At 43.6% G+C, this 21,449-nt stretch overlaps 1 protein-coding gene and 2 long non-coding RNA genes across 37 annotated transcripts; 2 read left to right on the forward strand and 1 right to left on the reverse strand.

The window, feature by feature from the left end:
• The first annotated feature begins 5,027 nt into the window (after positions 1-5,027).
• On the forward strand, positions 5,028-5,968 carry LOC127929214 (uncharacterized). Of its 2 annotated transcripts, none has more exons than XR_008133923.1 (5): positions 5,028-5,111; positions 5,151-5,193; positions 5,230-5,386; positions 5,510-5,757; positions 5,894-5,968. It is a non-coding gene; the product is annotated as an uncharacterized LOC127929214 (long non-coding RNA). The 2 variants fall into 2 exon arrangements; XR_008133924.1 differs by having other exon boundaries at positions 5,919-5,968.
• A 204-nt stretch (positions 5,969-6,172) lies between these two features.
• LOC127929208 (zinc finger protein 551-like) lies at positions 6,173-11,828 on the forward strand. Its single transcript, XM_052517088.1, has 3 exons — positions 6,173-6,185; positions 8,638-9,285; positions 9,337-11,828. Exons 1-3 carry the CDS (start codon positions 6,173-6,175, stop codon positions 9,717-9,719), a joined length of 1,044 nt encoding a protein of 347 aa, XP_052373048.1. The 3' UTR covers positions 9,720-11,828.
• Positions 11,829-13,293: 1,465 nt separating this feature from the next.
• LOC127929210 (uncharacterized) lies at positions 13,294-19,567 on the reverse strand. 34 transcript variants are annotated; one of them, XR_008133858.1, is made up of 8 exons: positions 19,394-19,567; positions 18,818-19,241; positions 18,273-18,369; positions 17,108-17,674; positions 15,761-15,944; positions 14,751-15,128; positions 14,091-14,187; positions 13,294-13,720 (listed from the first exon to the last, which is right to left on the reverse strand). It is a non-coding gene; the product is annotated as an uncharacterized LOC127929210 (long non-coding RNA). The 34 variants fall into 34 exon arrangements; XR_008133898.1 differs by lacking the exon at positions 13,294-13,720 and having other exon boundaries at positions 14,005-14,187; positions 18,772-18,914; positions 19,053-19,241; XR_008133883.1 differs by lacking the exon at positions 13,294-13,720 and adding an exon at positions 17,675-17,725 and having other exon boundaries at positions 14,005-14,187; positions 17,108-17,255; positions 18,319-18,369.
• Between the last annotated feature and the right edge of the window lie 1,882 nt (positions 19,568-21,449).

Consider the following 21,449-nt stretch of genomic DNA (forward strand, 5'->3'; position numbering starts at 1 on the left):
GTCTGCCCTCTGTTAGTTTCAAGCAGTTGGTTTCAAGTCCATGTGTGGTCATTCATGCTTTACCTTTAGTCTCATTTGAACAATCTGAACACCACACCACTCTTACAGGACAGCTAGAGTCAGCATCAGACCAGGGACCACTCTTACAGGATGGCTACAGCAGTCATCATCAGACCAGGGACCACTCTTACAGGACGGCTATAGCAGTCAGCGTCAGACCAGGGACCACTCTTACAGGACAGCTAGAGTCAGCATCAGACCAGGGACCACTCTTACAGGACAGCTAGAGTCAGCATCACACCAGGGACCACTCTTACAGGACGGCTATAGCAGTCAGCGTCAGACCAGGGACCACTCTTACAGGACGGCTATAGCAGTCAGCGTCAGACCAGGAACCACTCTTACAGGACGGCTATAGCAGTCATCATCAGACCAGGGACCACTCTTACAGGACAGCTAGAGTCAGCATCAGACCAGGGACCACTCTTACAGGACGGCTATAGCAGTCAGCGTCAGACCAGGAACCACTCTTACATGACGGCTATAGCAGTCAGCGTCAGACCAGGGACCACTCTTACAGGACGGCTATAGCAGTCAGCGTCAGACCAGGGACCACTCTTACAGGACGGCTATAGCAGTCAGCGTCAGACCAGGGACCACTCATACAGGATGGCTACAGCAGTCAGCATCAGACCAGGGACCACTCTTACAGGACGGCTATAGCAGTCAGCGTCAGACCAGGGACCAGTCTTACAGGACGGCTATAGCAGTCATCATCAGACCAGGGACCACTCTTACAGGACAGCTAGAGTCAGCATCAGACCAGGGACCACTCATGCAGGATGGCTACAGCAGTCATCATCAAACCAGGGACCACTCTTACAGGACAGCTAGAGTCAACATCAGACCAGGGACCACTCTTACAGGACGGCTATAGCAGTCAGCATCAGACCAGGGACCACTCTTACAGGACAGCTAGAGTCAGCATCAGACCAGGGACCACTCTTACAGGACGGCTATAGCAATCAGCGTCAGACCAGGGACCACTCTTACAGGATGGCTACAGCAGTCAGCATCAGACCAGGGACCACTCTTACAGGACGGCTATAGCAATCAGCGTCAGTCCAGGGACCACTCTTACAGGATGGCTACAGCAGTCAGCGTCAGACCAGGGACCACTCTTACAGGATGGCTATAGCAGTCATCATCAGACCATGGACCACTCTTACAGGACAGCTAGAGTCATCATCAGACCAGGGACCACTCATACAGGACGGCTACAGCAGTCATCATCAGACCAGGGACCACTCATACAGGACAGCTAGAGTCAGCATCACACCAGGGACCACTCTTACAGGACGGCTATAGCAGTCATCATCAGACCAGGGACCACTCTTACAGGACAGCTAGAGTCATCATCAGACCAGGGACCACTCATGCAGGATGGCTACAGCAGTCATCATCAGACCATGGACCACTCTTACAGGACAGCTAGAGTCATCATCAGACCAGGGACCACTCATGCAGGATGGCTACAGCAGTCATCATCAGACCAGGGACCACTCTTACAGGACAGCTAGAGTCATCATCAGACCAGGGACCACTCATACAGGATGGCTACAGCAGTCATCATCAGACCAGGGACCACTCTTACAGGACGGCTATAGCAGTCATCATCAGACCAGGGACCACTCTTACAGGACGGCTATAGCAGTCATCATCAGACCAGGGACCACTCTTACAGGACGGCTATAGCAGTCATCATCAGACCAGGGACCACTCTTACAGGACGGCTATAGCAGTCATCATCAGACCAGGGACCACTCTTACAGGACGGCTATAGCAGTCATCATCAGACCAGGGACCACTCTTACAGGACGGCTATAGCAGTCATCATCAGACCAGGGACCACTCTTACAGGACGGCTATAGCAGTCATCATCAGACCAGGGACCACTCTTACAGGACGGCTATAGCAGTCATCATCAGACCAGGGACCACTCTTACAGGACGGCTATAGCAGTCATCATCAGACCAGGGACCACTCTTACAGGACGGCTATAGCAGTCATCATCAGACCAGGGACCACTCTTACAGGACGGCTACAGCAGTCATCATCAGACCAGGGACCAGTCTTACAGGACGGCTATAGCAGTCAGCGTCAGACCAGGGACCACTCGTACAGGACGGCTATAGCAGTCATCATCAGACCAGGGACCACTCTTACAGGACGGCTATAGCAGTCATCATCAGACCAGGGACCACTCTTACAGGACGGCTACAGCAGTCATTATTAGACCAGGGACCACTCTTACAGGACGGCTGTAGCAGTCAGCGTCAGACCAGGGACCACTCATACAGGACGGCTATAGCAGTCATCATCAGACCAGGGACCACTCTTACAGGACGGCTGTAGCAGTCATCATCAGACCAGGGACCACTCTTACAGGACGGCTATAGCAGTCATTATTAGACCAGGGACCACTCTTACAGGACGGCTGTAGCAGTCAGCGTCAGACCAGAGACCACTCATACAGGACGGCTATAGCAGTCATCATCAGACCAGGGACCACTCTTACAGGACGGCTATAGCAGTCAGCGTCAGACCAGAGACCACTCATACAGGACGGCTATAGCAGTCATCATCAGACCAGGGACCACTGCTACAGAAACACTGGAGAGTGTCCCTCCACTCCGAGTGGTTCATCCTGCTCCTTTCATCATTGATGAATTAATGCCATCATCCACATGAAGCCTTATGTCTCACAGACCTCTTCCTCAAACATGTCTATATTCTCTCTTAGATACAGGTCATGTGGGCTCCTGAGTGGCACAGTGGTCTAAGGCACTGCATCTCAGTGCTGGAGGCGTCACTACAGACCCTGGTTCGATTCCAGGCTGTATCACAACTGGCCGTGATTGAGAGTCCCATAGGGCGGCGCACAATTTGCCCAATGTCGTCTGGGGTAGGCCGTCATTGTAAATAAGCATTTGTTCTTAACTAACTTGCCTAGTTAAATAAAGGTTAAATAAATAAAATGTATCTCTTAGATACAGGTCATATCTCTCAGATACAGGCCATATCTCTCAGATACAGGTCATATCTCTCAGATACAGGCCATATCTCTCAGATACAGGTCATATCTCTCAGATACAGGTCATATCTCTCAGATACAGGTCATATCTCTCAGATACAGGTCATATCTCTCAGATACAGGTCATATATCTCAGATACAGGCCATATATCTCAGATACAGGCCATATCTCTCAGATACAGGCCATATATCTCAGATACAGGTCATATCTCTCAGATACAGGCCATATCTCTCAGATACAGGCCATATCTCTCAGATACAGGTCATATATCTCAGATACAGGCCATATCTCTCAGATACAGGCCATAACTCTCAGATACAGGCCATATCTCTCAGATACAGGTCATATATCTCAGATACAGGCCATATCTCTCAGATACAGGTCATATATCTCAGATACAGGCCATATCTCTCAGATACAGGTCATATATCTCAGATACAAGTCATATATCTCAGATACAGGTCATATATCTCAGATACAGGTCATATCTCTCAGATACAGGCCATATCTCTCAGATACAGGCCATATCTCTCAGATACAGGTCATATATCTCAGATACAGGCCATATCTCTCAGATACAAGTCATATCTCTCAGATATCGCTCAGATACAGATCATATCTCACAGATATAGGTCATATATCTCAGATATCTCTCAGATACAGGTCATATCTCTCAGATACAGGTCATAACTCTCAGCTATCTCTCAGATACAGGTCATATCTCTCAGATATCGCTCAGATACAGGTCATAACTCTCAGATATCTCTCAGATACAGGTCATATCTCTCAGATATCTCTCAGATACAGGTCATATCTCTCAGATACAGGTCATATCTCTCAGATACAGGTCATATCTCCCAGATACAGGTCATATCTCTCAGATACAGGTCTTATCTCTCAGATACAGGTCATATCTCCCAGATACAGGTCATATCTCTCAGATACAGGTCATATCTCTCAGATATCTCTCAGATACAGGTCATATCTCTCAGATACAGGCCATATCTCTCAGATACAGGTCATATCTCCCAGATACAGGTCATATCTCTCAGATACAGGTCATATCTCTCAGATACAGATCATAGGAGATGAACAAGAAAAGGTAGCTTGGCTGTAATGGAGCGTGTCGAGAGTTTGAAGTTCTTTGGTGTCCACATCACCAACAAACTATCATGGTCAAAACACACTAAGACAGTTGTGAAGAGGGCCTGAGGGGGAAAAATGCCTTTTCCCCCACAGGAGAATGAAAAGTTTTGGCATGGGTCCCCAGATCCTCAAAAGTTTCTACAGCTGCACCATCGAGAGCATCCTGACCTGTTGCATCACCGCCTGGTATGGCAACTGCTCGGCCTCCGACTGTATGGCGCTACAGAGGGTAGTACGTACAGCCCAGCGGTACCAGAGCGCCAGTCTATGTCCAAAAGGCTCCTTAACAGCTTCTACCCCCAAGCCATGACGGCTGACCAATTAATCAAATGGATACCCAGACTATTTGCATTGACCCCCACTTGTTTTTACAGTTCTACTACTCACTGTTTATTATCTATGCACAGTCACTTTAGCCCTACCTACATGCACAAATTACCTCGACTAACCTGTACCCCCTACACACTGACTCGGTACCGGTACCCTCTCTATACAGCTTCATTATAGTTATTTTTTATATATAGATATATATTTTTAACTTTAGTTTATTAAGTAAATGTTTTCTAAATCTATTTTCTTACAACTACATTGTTGGTTAAGGACTTGTAAGTAAGCATTTCACACTAAGGTCTACCTACACCTGTTGTATTCGATACAGGTATTTTCTCTCTGACACAGGACACAGGGTAGAGATGAGAGAGAGAGAGGGTAGAGATGAGAGAGAGGGTAGAGATGAGAGAGAGGGTAGAGGTGAGAGAGAGGGTAGAGGTGAGAGAGAGGGTAGAGGAGAGGGTAGAGGTGAGAGAGAGGGTAGAGGTGAGAGAGAGGGTAGAGGTGAGAGAGAGGGTAGAGGTGAGAGAGAGGGTAGAGGTGAGAGAGAGGGTGAGAGAGGAGGGCAGAGGGGTAGAGGTGAGAGAGAGGACAGAGGGTAGAGATGAGAGAGAGGACAGAGGTGAGAGAGAGGGTAGAGGTGAGAGAGAGGACAGAGGGTAGAGATGAGTGAGAGGACAGAGGGTAGAGATGAGTGAGAGGACAGAGGGTAGAGATGAGTGAGAGGACAGAGGGTAGAGATGAGTGAGAGGACAGAGGGTAGAGATGAGTGAGAGGACAGAGGGTAGAGATGAGTGAGAGGACAGAGGGTAGAGGTGAGTGAGAGGACAGAGGGTAGAGATGAGTGAGAGGACAGAGGGTAGAGATGAGTGAGAGGACAGATATATATATATACTAAATGGCATATATAGAGGTGAGTGAGAGGACAGAGGGTAGAGATGAGTGAGAGGACAGAGGGTAGAGATGAGTGAGAGGACAGAGGGTAGAGATGAGTGAGAGGACAGAGGGTAGAGATGAGTGAGAGGACAGAGGGTAGAGATGAGTGAGAGGACAGAGGGTAGAGATGAGTGAGAGGACAGAGGGTAGAGATGAGTGAGAGGACAGAGGGTAGAGATGAGTGAGAGGACAGAGGGTAGAGATGAGTGAGAGGACAGAGGGTAGAGATGAGTGAGAGGACAGAGGGTAGGTAGAGATGACAGTGAGAGGACAGAGACAGGTAGAGATGAGTGAGAGGACAGAGGGTAGAGATGAGTGAGAGAGGACAGAGGGTAGAGATGAGTGAGAGGACAGAGGGTAGAGGTGAGTGAGAGGACAGAGGGTAGAGATGAGTGAGAGGACAGAGGGTAGAGATGAGTGAGAGGACAGAGGGTAGAGATGAGTGAGAGGACAGATATATATATACTAAATGGCATATATAGAGGTGAGTGAGAGGACAGAGGGTAGAGATGAGTGAGAGGACAGAGGGTAGAGATGAGTGAGAGGACAGAGGGTAGAGATGAGTGAGAGGACAGAGGGTAGAGATGAGTGAGAGGACAGAGGGTAGAGATGAGAGAGAAGAGGACAGAGGGTAGAGATGAGAGAGAAGAGGACAGAGGGTAGAGATGAATGAGAAGGGTGAATGAGAGAAAGTAGACTAGAGGGAGGTAAAGTTGTTGCCTGAGGGCATGTGTCCAGTCTAGCTCCCTCCTCTCCCTCCCCCTGCACAGTCAGTCAGTCAGTTAGACACACAGAGCAAATAGACTCTCCCAGTCTCCCAGTGGAGTACAGGGGCATCTCTGTCAGGACAGAGGCTCTGCTTTATCCGCTCAGAGCAACAGGAAGGCCAGACTGCACCACCCACTAGGACCCACCTCCCACCACCACACAGGGATACTATGGATCCTAACACACTGGTCAATGGGAGATGCTGTCTCAAGGGCAGGAGGAGAGCGAAGAAAGAGACAGTCTGGAACAGTGAGTGACTGTTGTATCTGAGTGACTGGTTGTCTTGAGCTAGGAGGCTCTGCAAAATAGTTTTTTTCAGAAAGGTCTCTGTGTGAATAGTTGTTTTTCAGGGAGGTCTGTGTGTGAATAGTTGTTTTTCAGGGAGGTCTGTGTGTGAATAGTTGTTTTTCAGGGAGGTCTGTGTGTGAATAGTTGTTTTTCAGGCAGGTCTGTGTGTGAATAGTTGTTTTTCAGGGAGGTCTGTGTGTGAATAGTTGTTTTTCAGGGAGGTCTGTGTGTGAATAGTTGTTTTTCAGGCAGGTCTGTGTGAATACGGTACTTGTTTTTCAGGCAGGTCTGTGTGAATAGTTGTTTTTCAGGCAGGTCTGTGTGAATACGGTAGTTGTTTTTCAGGCAGGTCTGTGTGAATACGGTAGTTGTTTTTCAGGCAGGTCTGTGTGAATACGGTAGTTGTTTTTCAGGCAGGTCTGTGTGAATACGGTAGTTGTTTTTCAGGCAGGTCTGTGTGAATACGGTAGTTGTTTTTCAGGCAGGTCTGTGTGAATACGGTAGTTGTTTTTCAGGCAGGTCTGTGTGAATACGGTAGTTGTTTTTCAGGCAGGTCTGTGTGAATACGGTAGTTGTTTTTCAGGCAGGTCTGTGTGAATACGGTAGTTGTTTTTCAGGCAGGTCTGTGTGTGCACCTGTACATCTGTTTATATGCTTTTGTGTGTGTGTAGGCCCCTGTGTGTCTGTATGCATATGTCTGTCTCTCTTTGTGTGTGTGTGTGTCATATTAGGTGAGAATTAGCACACAAGTAAGGACCACCCTCATGACTTCTGAAAGAGCCATATGTTCTGAACTCCAGGTGGCTGCATGTTGCTTACAGAGAGGTTATACAGTACAGGAGAGAGGTTATACAGTACAGGAGAGAGGTTATACAGTACAGAAGAGAGGTTATACAGTACAGGAGAGAGGTTATACAGTACAGGAGAGAGGTTATACAGTACAGGAGAGAGGTTATACAGTACAGGAGAGAGGTTATACAGTACAGGAGAGAGGTTATACAGTACAGAAGAGAGGTTATACAGTACAGGAGAGAGGTTATACAGTACAGGAGAGAGGTTATACAGTACAGAAGAGAGGTTATACAGTACAGAAGAGAGGTTATACAGTACAGAAGAGAGGTTATACAGTACAGAAGAGAGGTTATACAGTACAGGAGAGAGGTTATACAGTACAGGAGAGAGGTTATACAGTACAGGAGAGAGTTTATACAGTACAGGAGAGAGGTTGTACAGTACAGGAGAGAGGTTATACAGTACAGACGAGAGGTTATACAGTACAGGAGAGAGGTTATACAGTACAGAAGAGAGGTTATACAGTACAGGAGAGAGGTTATACAGTACAGGAGAGAGGTTATACAGTACAGGAGAGAGGTTATACAGTACAGGAGAGAGGTTGTACAGTACAGAAGAGAGGTTATACAGTACAGAAGAGAGGTTATACAGTACAGGAGAGAGGTTATACAGTACAGGAGAGAGGTTATACAGTACAGGAGAGAGGTTGTACAGTACAGAAGAGAGGTTGTACAGTACAGAAGAGAGGTTATACAGTACAGGAGAGAGGTTATACAGTACAGGAGATAGGTTATACAGAAGAGAGGTTATACAGTACAGGAGAGAGGTTATACAGTACAGAAGAGAGGTTATACAGTACAGAAGAGGTTATACAGTACAGGAGAGAGGTTATACAGTACAGGAGAGAGGTTATACAGTACAGAAGAGAGGTTATACAGTACAGGAGAGAGGTTATACAGTACAGGAGAGAGGTTATACAGTACAGGAGAGAGGTTATACAGTACAGAAGAGAGGTTATACAGTACAGGAGAGAGGTTATACAGTACAGAAGAGAGGTTATACAGTACAGGAGAGAGTTTATACAGTACAGGAGAGAGGTTATAGAGTACAGAAGAGAGGTTATACAGTACAGAAGAGAGGTTATACAGTACAGAAGAGAGGTTATACAGTACAGAAGAGAGGTTATACAGTACAGGAGAGAGGTTATACAGTACAGGAGAGAGGTTATACAGTACAGGAGAGAGGTTATACAGTACAGGAGAGAGGTTGTACAGTACAGGAGAGAGGTTATACAGTACAGGAGAGAGGTTATACAGTACAGGAGAGAGGTTATACAGTACAGAAGAGAGGTTATACAGTACAGGAGAGAGGTTATACAGTACAGGAGAGAGGTTATACAGTACAGGAGAGAGGTTATACAGTACAGGAGAGAGGTTATACAGTACAGAAGAGAGGTTATACAGTACAGAAGAGAGGTTATACAGTACAGGAGAGAGGTTATACAGTACAGGAGAGAGGTTATACAGTACAGGAGAGAGGTTATACAGTACAGGAGAGAGGTTGTACAGTACAGAAGAGAGGTTATACAGTACAGGAGAGAGGTTATACAGTACAGGAGATAGGTTATACAGAAGAGAGGTTATACAGTACAGGAGAGAGGTTGTACAGTACAGAAGAGGTTATACAGTACAGGAGAGAGGTTATACAGTACATGAGAGAGGTTATACAGTACAGAAGAGAGGTTATACAGTACAGGAGAGAGGTTATACAGTACAGGAGAGAGGTTATACAGTACAGGAGAGAGGTTATACAGTACAGAAGAGAGGTTATACAGTACAGGAGAGAGGTTATACAGTACAGAAGAGAGGTTATACAGTACAGGAGAGAGTTTATACAGTACAGGAGAGAGGTTATAGAGTACAGAAGAGAGGTTATACAGTACAGAAGAGAGGTTATACAGTAGGTTATACAGTACAGAGAGGTTATACAGTACAGAAGAGAGGTTATACAGTACAGAAGAGAGGTTATACAGTACAGGAGAGAGGTTATACAGTACAGGAGAGAGGTTATACAGTACAGGAGAGAGGTTATACAGTACAGGAGAGAGGTTATACAGTACAGGAGAGAGGTTATACAGTACAGGAGAGAGGTTATACAGTACAGGAGAGAGGTTATACAGTACAGAAGAGAGGTTATACAGTACAGGAGAGAGGTTATACAGTACAGGAGAGAGGTTATACAGTACAGGAGAGAGGTTATACAGTACAGGAGAGAGGTTATACAGTACAGGAGAGAGGTTATACAGTACAGGAGAGAGGTTATACAGTACAGGAGAGAGGTTATCTTTCTCTCTCTCTCTCTTGATCTCTCTCTCTCGATCTCTCTCTCTCTCTCTCTCTCCCTCTCTCGATCTCTCTCTCTCGATCTCTCTCTCTCTCTCTCTCTCTCTCTCTCTTGATCCCTCTCTCTCTCTTGATCTCTCTCTCGATCTCTCTCTCTCTCGATCCCTCTCTCTCTCTCTCTCTCTCTCTCTCTCTCTCTTGATCCCTCTCTCTCTCTTGATCCCTCTCTCATACACTCTGTGGCCTCTCTTTTCATCGTCCTGTTTTTGGAGGAAAACTCCTTCTCTTTGTGTCATTGTGTTCCATTTTCAGAACGTCACATTCCACCAAACCTGTGACCACCTCCGACTAACTAGCTCTCTTTCACTCCTCGGGATCGTGTGTGTGTGTGTGGGGCCACATGTGTGGGGCCACATTTCAACGTCTGTGTGTATTACCTAGCTAGATAAAGAAGTGCCCATGTCCACTCAGGGAGGTCCTTCTCTCAATTGCTCCCTCATTCTCTGTCCCCCTCTCCGTCTCTCTCTCCTTTTCATTCTTTCTGGGGGTGAATAAAGGAGACATTTTCAGTGTGAAGAGGAGCGTGTAATGTCCTGTATGACCCCCCCCCCAGAGACAGAGCAGACCACCACGGCAGCCACATCACCAATGAGGTGTGTTAGATCCGTGTGTCTGTAGTTCTGTGTGTGTGTGGGATGTGTATTCAACAGACTGTGATTGTTAAACTGGCCTTTTCAGACTTCTTCAGGTTGTTATAGCCACAAGTGCTGTGGAATCTGTAGTTGGAGAGGGGTCCTGCTCAGAGACAGAGGGGAGGACACTGGGTGGATGCATGACCTTTTGGTGAGCAGTCTTCACAGCCAGCGGTCTGTGAATTGCGTTTGTATTGCTTTGTCCTGTATCCCCTCCAACACCAGCTGGTGAAGCTACTCCGACTGCAGTGTAAGCACGGGGTAGAGATGGACACATCCCAAAGGTTGTTCTCTTAAACATATCCTGAATAAAAGTTAGTTATTATAGCAACTCGTGATGTTGGAAAGAGAAGGTGTTGACTATATTTTGCAGGGCCATGTATTGGCATATTATCAATGTGTTATGTATCAAGTGACTGTCATAGATTCCAGTAGTTTGCTGTTGCTATGTCCATAAGAGTTGACAAGACCACACAATCTGTGACCAGGCTAGAGCCCTAACCAGTTGAATCAACTGGATGTTGATTAAGTGGATTAAGGCAGCACCCCCTGCACCTCTCTGATTCAGAGGGGTTGGGTTAAATGTGGAAGACACACTTAAGTTGAATGCATTCAGTTGTACAACTGACGACGGGAGTCGGTCCTTCCATGGCATTACTGGGTTAGTCTCTGCCGCCCTCTAGTGTAACTAGCCATTGATTACACTCCATGGTGTTATTGACGTGTATTAGCTGTGATGGCCACTGGGACCAGATGTATTTTTCTCTCCAGAACGTTGTTCTCTCCCTTCTGTCCTCCGTCATTCACTCCCCTCCACAGACATGACAGGAGTGGGCCCTATTTGAATATTCTTAGAACAGGGTTTACTGAGTGACCCTCTATAGATCAGTTAGAAGAGCATGGTCCTCTGTAGATCAGTTAGAAGAGCATGGTCCTCTGTAGATCAGTTGGTAGAGCATGGTCCTCTGTAGATCAGTTAGAAGAGCATGGTCCTCTGTAGATCAGTTGGTAGAGCATGGTCCTCTGTAGATCAGTTGGTAGAGCATGGTCCTCTGTAGACCAGTTGGTAGAGCATGGTCCTCTGTAGATCAGTTAGAAGAGCATGGTCCTCTGTAGATCAGTTAGAAGAGCATGGTCCTCTGTAGACCAGTTGGTAGAGCATGGTCCTCTGTAGATCAGTTAGAAGAGCATGGTCCTCTGTAGATCAGTTAGAAGAGCATGGTCCTCTGTAGATCAGTTAGAAGAGCATGGTCCTCTGTAGATCAGTTAGAAGAGCATGGTCCTCTGTAGATCAGTTAGAAGAGCATGTTCCTCTGTAGATCAGTTGGTAGAGCATGGTCCTCTGTAGATCAGTTAGAAGAGCATGGTCCTCTGTAGATCAGTTGGTAGAGCATGGTCCTCTGTAGATCAGTTAGAAGAGCATGGTCCTCTGTAGATCAGTTGGTAGAGCATGGTCCTCTGTAGATCAGTTAGAAGAGCATGGTCCTCTGTAGATCAGTTGGTAGAGCATGGTCCTCTGTAGATCAGTTAGAAGAGCATGGTCCTCTGTAGATCAGTTAGATCAAGAGCATGGTCCTCTCAGTTAGAAGAGCACCAGTTGGTAGAGCATGGTCCTCTGTAGATCAGTTAGAAGAGCATGGTCCTCTGTAGATCAGTTAGAAGAGCATGGTCCTCTGTAGATCAGTTAGAAAGAGCATGGTCATGGTCTGTAGATCAGTTAGAAGAGCATGGTCCTCTGTAGATCAGTTAGAAGAGCATGGTCCTCTGTAGATCAGTTATGGCATGGTCCTCTGTAGATCAGTTAGAAGAGCATGGTCCTCTGTTAGAAGAGATGGTCCTCAGTTGGTAGAGCATGGTCCTCTGTAGATCAGTTGGTAGAGCATGGTCCTCCTCAGTTGTAGAGCATGGTCCTCTCATGGTCCTTGTAGATCAGTTAGTAGAGCATGGTCCTCTGTAGATCAGTTGGTAGAGCATGGTCCTCTGTAGATCAGTTGGTAGAGCATGGTCCTCTGTAGATCAGTTGGTAGAGCATGGTCCTCTGTAGATCAGTTGGTAGAGCATGGTCCTCTGTAGATCAGTTGGTAAAGCATGGTCCTCTGTAGATCAGTTGGTAGAGCATGGTCCTCTGTAGATCAGTTGGTAGAGCATGACTGGTAGTAGAATATACATGTAAACAGGGCTGGAAAATGACTGGTAGTAGAATATACATGTAAACAGGGCTGGAAAATGACTGGTAGGAGAATATACATGTAAACAGGGCTGGAAAATGACTGGTAGTAGAATATACATGTAAACAGGGCTGGAAAATGACTGGTAGTAGAATATACATGTAAACAGGGCTGGAAAATGACTGGTAGTAGAATATACATGTAAACAGGGCTGGAAAATGACTGGTAGAAGGATAAACAGTATCAGTCTAAAGTTTGGACACCTACTTATTCAAGGGTTTTTCTTTATTTGTACTATTTTCTACATTGTTGATTAATAGTAAGGACATCAACACTATGACATAACACGTATGGAATCATGTAGTAAGCAAAAAAGTGTTAAACAAATCAACATATATTTTAGATTCTTCAAAGTAGCCACACTTTGCCCTGATGACAGCTTTGCACACTTGGCATTCTCTCAACCAGCTTCACTTGGAATGCTTTTCCAACAGTCTTGAAGTTCCCACATATGCTGAGCAATTGTTTCATCTGCTGATTGGCAGGAGGAAGGAGATATTGTTTGGACACATCCCTACCCGACCAATTGCCTGCCTCACAGAAGGGATGGGACAACGTTGGAATGCAACGCAGCCTCGAAACTGATTGTATGGAGCGCTGCATTCATTGAGGACTTTACCGTTGCAGGTCACATGAAAGAGCATGATCATTTCAAAGCAGTAGGATCTTTGTTCCATCAGATGTTTGATCAGTTGCAACGACAGCACAATGGTACATTTATTCAACACCTGTTGAACTATTCTGGAATGATCTCAAATGAAATCAACTGTTATTGGTCACATGCACATGTTGAGCAGATGTTATTGCGGGTGTAGCAATACTAAGCCTGACCATAAAGCTTTAGAAGGTATTTAGTTTCTGTTTTTAAACTACATAATTTTTGTGGTTATGACATATCTTTCTCCAGACACTCTATAATGATTTGTGCCATTGATGAGAACAACATTGAGTCCTTGTTTTTGGCGCCCCCTCTGGTGAAATACATTGTTTGCACTGTTTTGACATTGTTTACAAGGTACAGCCGCTAGGGGGCATAACTACATCTCGTTCTTAATCAGGTATATTACCCAATGACTATTTCACCACTGTGCTTTTAACATGACCTGATTGGGAATGGAATGTATTTCACCACTAGGCTTTTAACATGACCTGATTGGGAATGGAATGTATTTCACCACTAGGCTTTTAACATGACCTGATTGGGAATGGAATGTATTTCACCACTAGGCTTTTAACATGACCTGATTGGGAATGGGAATGGAATTCACCACAGGCTTTTAACATGACCTGATTGGGAATGGAATGGAATGCTTTTTCACACTGACATGACCTGATTGGGAATGGAATGGAATGTATTTCACCACTAGGCTTTTAACATGACCTGATTGGGAATGGAATGTATTTCACCACTAGGCTTTTAACATGACCTGATTGGGAATGGAATGTATTTCACCACTAGGCTTTTAACATGACCTGATTGGGAATGGAATGTATTTCACCACTAGGCTTTTAACATGACCTGATTGGGAATGGAATGGAATGTATTTCACCACTAGGCTTTTAACATGACCTGATTGGGAATGGAATGTATTTCACCACTAGGCTTTTAACATGACCTGATTGGGAATGGAACTGATTGGGAATGGAATACTAGGCTTATTTCACCACTAGGCTTTTAACATGACCTGATTGGGAATGGAATGTATTTCACCACTAGGCTTTTAACATGACCTGATTGGGAATGGAATGTATTTCACCACTAGGCTTTTAACATGACCTGATTGGGAATGGAATGTATTTCACCACTAGGCTTTTAACATGACCTGATTGGGAATGGAATGTATTTCACCACTAGGCTTTTAACATGACCTGATTTGGAATGGAATGGAATGTATTTCACCACTAGGCTTTTAACATGACCTGATTGGGAATGGAATGTATTTCACCACTAGGCTTTTAACATGACCTGATTGGGAATGGAATGTATTTCACCACTAGGCTTTTAACATGACCTGATTGGGAATGGAATGGGCTTTTAACATGACCTGATTGGGGAATGTATTTCACCACTAGGCTTTTAACATGACCTGATTGGGAATGGAATGTATTTCACCACTAGGCTTTTAACATGACCTGATTGGGAATGGAATGTATTTCACCACTAGGCTTTTAACATGACCTGATTGGGAATGGAATGTATTTCACCACTAGGCTTTTAACATGACCTGATTGGGAATGGAATGGAATGTATTTCACCACTAGGCTTTTAACATGACCTGATTGGGAATGGAATGGAATGTATTTCACCACTAGGCTTTTAACATGACCTGATTGGGAATGGAATGTATTTCACCACTAGGCTTTTAACATGACCTGATTGGGAATGGAATGTATTTCACCACTAGGCTTTTAACATGACCTGATTGGGAATGGAATGTATTTCACCACTAGGCTTTTAACATGACCTGATTGGGAATGGAATGTATTTCACCACTGTGCTTTTAACATGACCTGATTGGGAATGGAATGTATTTCACCACTAGGCTTTTAACATGACCTGATTGGGAATGGAATGTATTTCACCACTAGGCTTTTAACATGACCTGATTGGGAATGGAATGTATTTCACCACTAGGCTTTTATGACTGATTGGGAATGGAATGACCACTGATGACCTGGGAATGGAATGTATTTCACCACTAGGCTTTTAACATGACCTGATTGGGAATGGAATGTACTAGGCTTTTTCACCACTAGGCTTTTAACATGACCTGATTGGGAATGGAATGTATTTCACCACTAGGCTTTTAACATGACCTGATTGGGGAATGGAATGTATTTCACCACTAGGCTTTTAACATGACCTGATTGGGAATGGAATGTATTTCACCACTAGGCTTTTAACATGACCTGATTGGGAATGGAATGTATTTCACCACTAGGCTTTTAACATGACCTGATTGATTGGAATGGAATGTATTTCACCACTAGGCTTTTAACATGACCTGATTGGGAATGGAATGTATTTCACCACTAGGCTTTTAACATGACCTGATTGGGAATGGAATGTATTTCACCACTAGGCTTTTAACATGACCTGATTGGGAATGGAATGTATTTCACCACTAGGCTTTTAACATGACCTGATTGGGAATGGAATGTATTTCACCACTAGGCTTTTAACATGACCTGATTGGGAATGGAATGTATTTCACCACTAGGCTTTTAACATGACCTGATTGGAAATGGAATGTATTTCACCACTAGGCTTTTAACATGACCTGATTGGAAATGGAATGTATTTCACCACTAGGCTTTTAACATGACCTGATTGGGAATGGAATGTATTTCACCACTAGGCTTTTAACATGACCTGATTGGGAATGGAATGTATTTCACCACTAGGCTTTTAACATGACCTGATTGGGAATGGAATGTATTTCACCACTAGGCTTTTAACATGACCTGATTGGGAATGGAATGTATTTCACCACTAGGCTTTTAACATGACCTGATTGGGAATGGAATGTATTTCACCACTAGGCTTTTAACATGACCTGATTGGGAATGGAATGTATTTCACCACTAGGCTTTTAACATGACCTGATTGGGAATGGAATGTATTTCACCACTAGGCTTTTAACATGACCTGATTGGGAATGGAATGTATTTCACCACTAGGCTTTTAACATGACCTGATTGGAATGGAATGTATTTCACCACTAGGCTTTTAATGTATGGGAATGGAATGTATTTCACCACTAGGCTTTTAACATGACCTGATTGGGAATGGAATGTATTTCACCACTAGGCTTTTAACATGACCTGATTGGGAATGGAATGTATTTCACCACTAGGCTTTTAACATGACCTGATTGGGAATGGAATGTATTTCACCACTAGGCTTTTAACATGACCTGATTGGGAATGGAATGTATTTCACCACTAGGCTTTTAACATGACCTGATTGGGAATGGAATGTATTTCACCACTAGGCTTTTAACATGACCTGATTGGGAATGGAATGTATTTCACCACTAGGCTTTTAACATGACCTGATTGGGAATGGAATGTATTTCACCACTAGGCTTTTAACATGACCTGATTGGGAATGGAATGTATTTCACCACTAGGCTTTTAACATGACCTGATTGGGAATTGGAATGGAATGTATTTCACCACATGACCTGATTGGGAATGGAATGTATTTCACCAGGCTTTTAACATGACCTGATTGGGAATTGGGAATGCTTTTAACATGAATGTATTTCACCACTAGGCTTTTAACATGACCTGATTGGGAATGGAATGTATTTCACCACTAGGCTTTTAACATGACCTGATTGGGAATGGAATGTATTTCACCACTAGGCTTTTAATTGGGAATGGAATGAGGCCATGATTGGGAATGGAATGTATTTCACCACTAGGCTTTTAACATGACCTGATTGGGAATGGAATGTATTTCACCACTAGGCTTTTAACATGACCTGATTGGGAATGGAATGGAATGTATTTCACCACTAGGCTTTTAACATGACCTGATTGGGAATGGAATGGAATGTATTTCACCACTAGGCTTTTAACATGACCTGATTGGGAATGGAATGTATTTCACCACTAGGCTTTTAACATGACCTGATTGGGAATGGAATGTATTTCACCACTAGGCTTTTAACATGACCTGATTGGGAATGGAATGTATTTCACCACTAGGCTTTTAACATGACCTGATTGGGAATGGAATGTATTTCACCACTAGGCTTTTAACATGACCTGATTGGGAATGGAATGTATTTCACCACTAGGCTTTTAACATGACCTGATTGGGAATGGAATGTATTTCACCACTAGGCTTTTAACATGACCTGATTGGGAATGGAATGTATTTCACCACTAGGCTTTTAACATGACCTGATTGGGAATGGAATGTATTTCACCACTAGGCTTTTAACATGACCTGATTGGGAATGGAATGTATTTCACCACTAGGCTTTTAACATGACCTGATTGGGAATGGAATGGAATGTATTTCACCACTGTGCTTTTAACATGACCTGATTGGGAATGGAATGGAATGTATTTCACCACTAGGCTTTTAACATGACCTGATTGGGAATGGAATGTATTTCACCACTAGGCTTTTAACATGACCTGATTGGGAATGGAATGTATTTCACCACTAGGCTTTTAACATGACCTGATTGGGAATGGAATGTATTTCACCACTAGGCTTTTAACATGACCTGATTGGGAATGGAATGTATTTCACCACTAGGCTTTTAACATGACCTGATTGGGAATGGAATGTATTTCACCACTAGGCTTTTAACATGACCTGATTGGGAATGGAATGTATTTCACCACTAGGCTTTTAACATGACCTGATTGGGAATGGAATGTATTTCACCACTAGGCTTTTAACATGACCTGATTGGGAATGGAATGTATTTCACCACTAGGCTTTTAACATGACCTGATTGGGAATGTATTTCACCACTAGGCTTTTAACATGACCTGATTGGGAATGGAATGTATTTCACCACTAGGCTTTTAACATGACCTGATTGGGAATGGAATGTATTTCACCACTAGGCTTTTAACATGACCTGATTGGGAATGGAATGTATTTCACCACTAGGCTTTTAACATGACCTGATTGGGAATGGAATGTATTTCACCACTAGGCTTTTAACATGACCTGATTGGGAATGGAATGGAATGTATTTCACCACTAGGCTTTTAACATGACCTGATTGGGAATGGAATGTATTTCACCACTAGGCTTTTAACATGACCTGATTGGGAATGGAATGTATTTCACCACTAGGCTTTTAACATGACCTGATTGGGAATGGAATGTATTTCACCACTAGGCTTTTAACATGACCTGATTGGGAATGGAATGTATTTCACCACTAGGCTTTTAACATGACCTGATTGAATTGGGAATGGCTTTTAACATGACCTGATTGGGAATGGAATGTATTTCACCACTAGGCTTTTAACATGACCTGATTGGGAATGGAATGTATTTCACCACTAGGCTTTTAACATGACCTGATTGGGAATGGAATGTATTTCACCACTAGGCTTTTAACATGACCTGATTTTGGGAATGGAATGTATTTCACCACTAGGCTTTTAACATGACCTGATTGGGAATGGAATGTATTTCACCACTAGGCTTTTAACATGACCTGATTGGGAATGGAATGTATTTCACCACTAGGCTTTTAACATGACCTGATTGGGAATGGAATGGAATGTATTTCACCACTAGGCTTTTAACATGACCTGATTGGGAATGGAATGTATTTCACCACTAGGCTTTTAACATGACCTGATTGGGAATGGAATGTATTTCACCACTAGGCTTTTAACATGACCTGATTGGGAATGGAATGTATTTCACCACTAGGCTTTTAACATGACCTGATTGGGAATGGAATGTATTTCACCACTAGGCTTTTAACATGACCTGATTGGGAATGGAATGTATTTCACCACTAGGCTTTTAACATGACCTGATTGGGAATGGAATGGAATGTATTTCACCACTAGGCTTTTAACATGACCTGATTGGGAATGGAATGTATTTCACCACTAGGCTTTTAACATGACCTGATTGCTTTTAACATGGAATGGAATGTATTTCACCACTGATTGGGAATAGGCTTTTAACATGACCTGATTGGGAATGGAATGTATTTCACCACTAGGCTTTTAACATGACCTGATTGGGAATGGAATGTATTTCAGGCTTTTAACATGACCTGATTGGGAATGGAATGGAATGTATTTCACCACTAGGCTTTTAACATGACCTGATTGGGAATGGAATGTATTTCACCACTAGGCTTTTAACATGACCTGATTGGGAATGGAATGTATTTCACCACTAGGCTTTTAACATGACCTGATTGGGAATGGAATGGAATGTATTTCACCACAGGCCATGACCTAGGCTTTTAACATGACCTGATTGGGAATGGAATGTATTTCACCACTAGGCTTTTAACATGACCTGATTGGGAATGGAATGTATTTCACCACTAGGCTTTTAACATGACCTGATTGGGAATGGGTATTTCACCACTAGGCTTTTAACATGACCTGATTGAATGGAATGGAATGTATTTCACCACTAGGCTTTTAACATGACCTGATTGGGAATGGAATGTATTTCACCACTAGGCTTTTAACATGACCTGATTGGGAATGGAATGTATTTCACCACTAGGCTTTTAACATGACCTGATTGGGAATGGAATGTATTTCACCAAATGTTTTTGTTTCCCATTGTTTTAGAAGCTTGCTAACTACTATTGTGTCATGTTCCATAGAGAGTTGTTGTCTGGAGACTTCTGCTGTCTAATGCTTCTCTTGTTGCTTCCCCACGTAGGACGTGGCCACAACTCTTGTCAATAGGCCACATCTTTGCATGTGTTTTATACTAGTTATCTTGGATCAATGTAAGATCACTATTTGTCACTTGTCTATGTTCTCTGTCCCCTCCTCACCTCCTCTCCTTCATTTCACTGATCTAAAATAATGAACAGGTAAAAGTCTAATGATGAGCTTCCACCATACTGTTTTTCAAATCAAATCACATTTTATTTGTCACATACACATGGTTAGCAGATGTTAATGCGAGTGTAGCGAAATGCTTGTGCTTCTAGTTCCGACAATGCAGTAATAACCAACAAGTAATCTAGCTAACAATTCCAAAACTACTACCTTATAGACACAAGTGTAAGGGGATAAAGAATATGTACATAAAGATATATAAATGAGTGATGGTACAGAGCGGCATAGGCAAGATACAGTAGATGGTATTGAGTGCAGTATATACATATGAGATGAGTATGTAAACAAAGTGGCATAGTTAAAGTGGCTAATGATACATGTATTACATAAGGATGCAGTAGATGATATAGAGTACAGTATATACGTATACATTTGAGATGAATAATGTAGGGTATGTAAACATTATATTAGGTAGCATTTTAAAGTGGCTAGTGATATATTTTACTGTCTGTACAGGTGGTACAGACATACTTACTTCATCGTTGCAATTGTATTATAGAAATTAAGTCTATAAATGCAGCAATTTCTTATTTTGTGTGTGCAATTGAGACAAAGCCAAGTGGAGTCATTTCATGAGAACCCAGAAATGTTGAAGTGTGTCACCTCCACCACATGGTGGCACTGTTGTCTAAGACTTCTCACAATCTGTAGCCGTCATTTTGGGGAAAAGAGCCCTGCTCTGAAACAGTGTTCTTTGACGTGTTCTCATAGATGTACCCTCTGAAAAACCCAGGTTGATAAGATATTGTGATGTTTTATCACACCTATTGACATACATCTTGTAACAGTTTACAGTGACAACCTGTGGAAACATGTTCAGTTGGAGTCCTTCACTCCTTCATGTCCAAACCTCTATTGTTAACCAAATACTTGTAACCTACTTACATTTCCCTGCAAAATATTAGCATCCTGTCCAAGGGGTGAACCTGTACAGCTGCCTCACACTACAGAAACAGGAGATGGGCTCCTGCTCCTATGAGCCACTCCCCGGCTCCAACAAACCAAGGCTATTTACTGACGTTGTCATAACATGATCAGACATTAGTAATGTGTCATGAGAACTACAGAAATGACTATCAACAGCTGGAAATACGTGAGCTCAGCTTGGTGGTTAGCTGACGTGGTATTTCTGAGAGGTAGTTACTGTTACTACTAGGTAGCTACTCGGTGCTCACACACCCGCTCCTATGAAACGACAATACAATCTCAATCTTCACCACCAGGGGGCAATGTGGCGCCATG

This window comes from Oncorhynchus keta, unplaced genomic scaffold (genome assembly GCF_023373465.1).
Source record: "Oncorhynchus keta strain PuntledgeMale-10-30-2019 unplaced genomic scaffold, Oket_V2 Un_scaffold_5814_pilon_pilon, whole genome shotgun sequence".
NCBI lineage: Eukaryota > Metazoa > Chordata > Actinopteri > Salmoniformes > Salmonidae > Oncorhynchus > Oncorhynchus keta.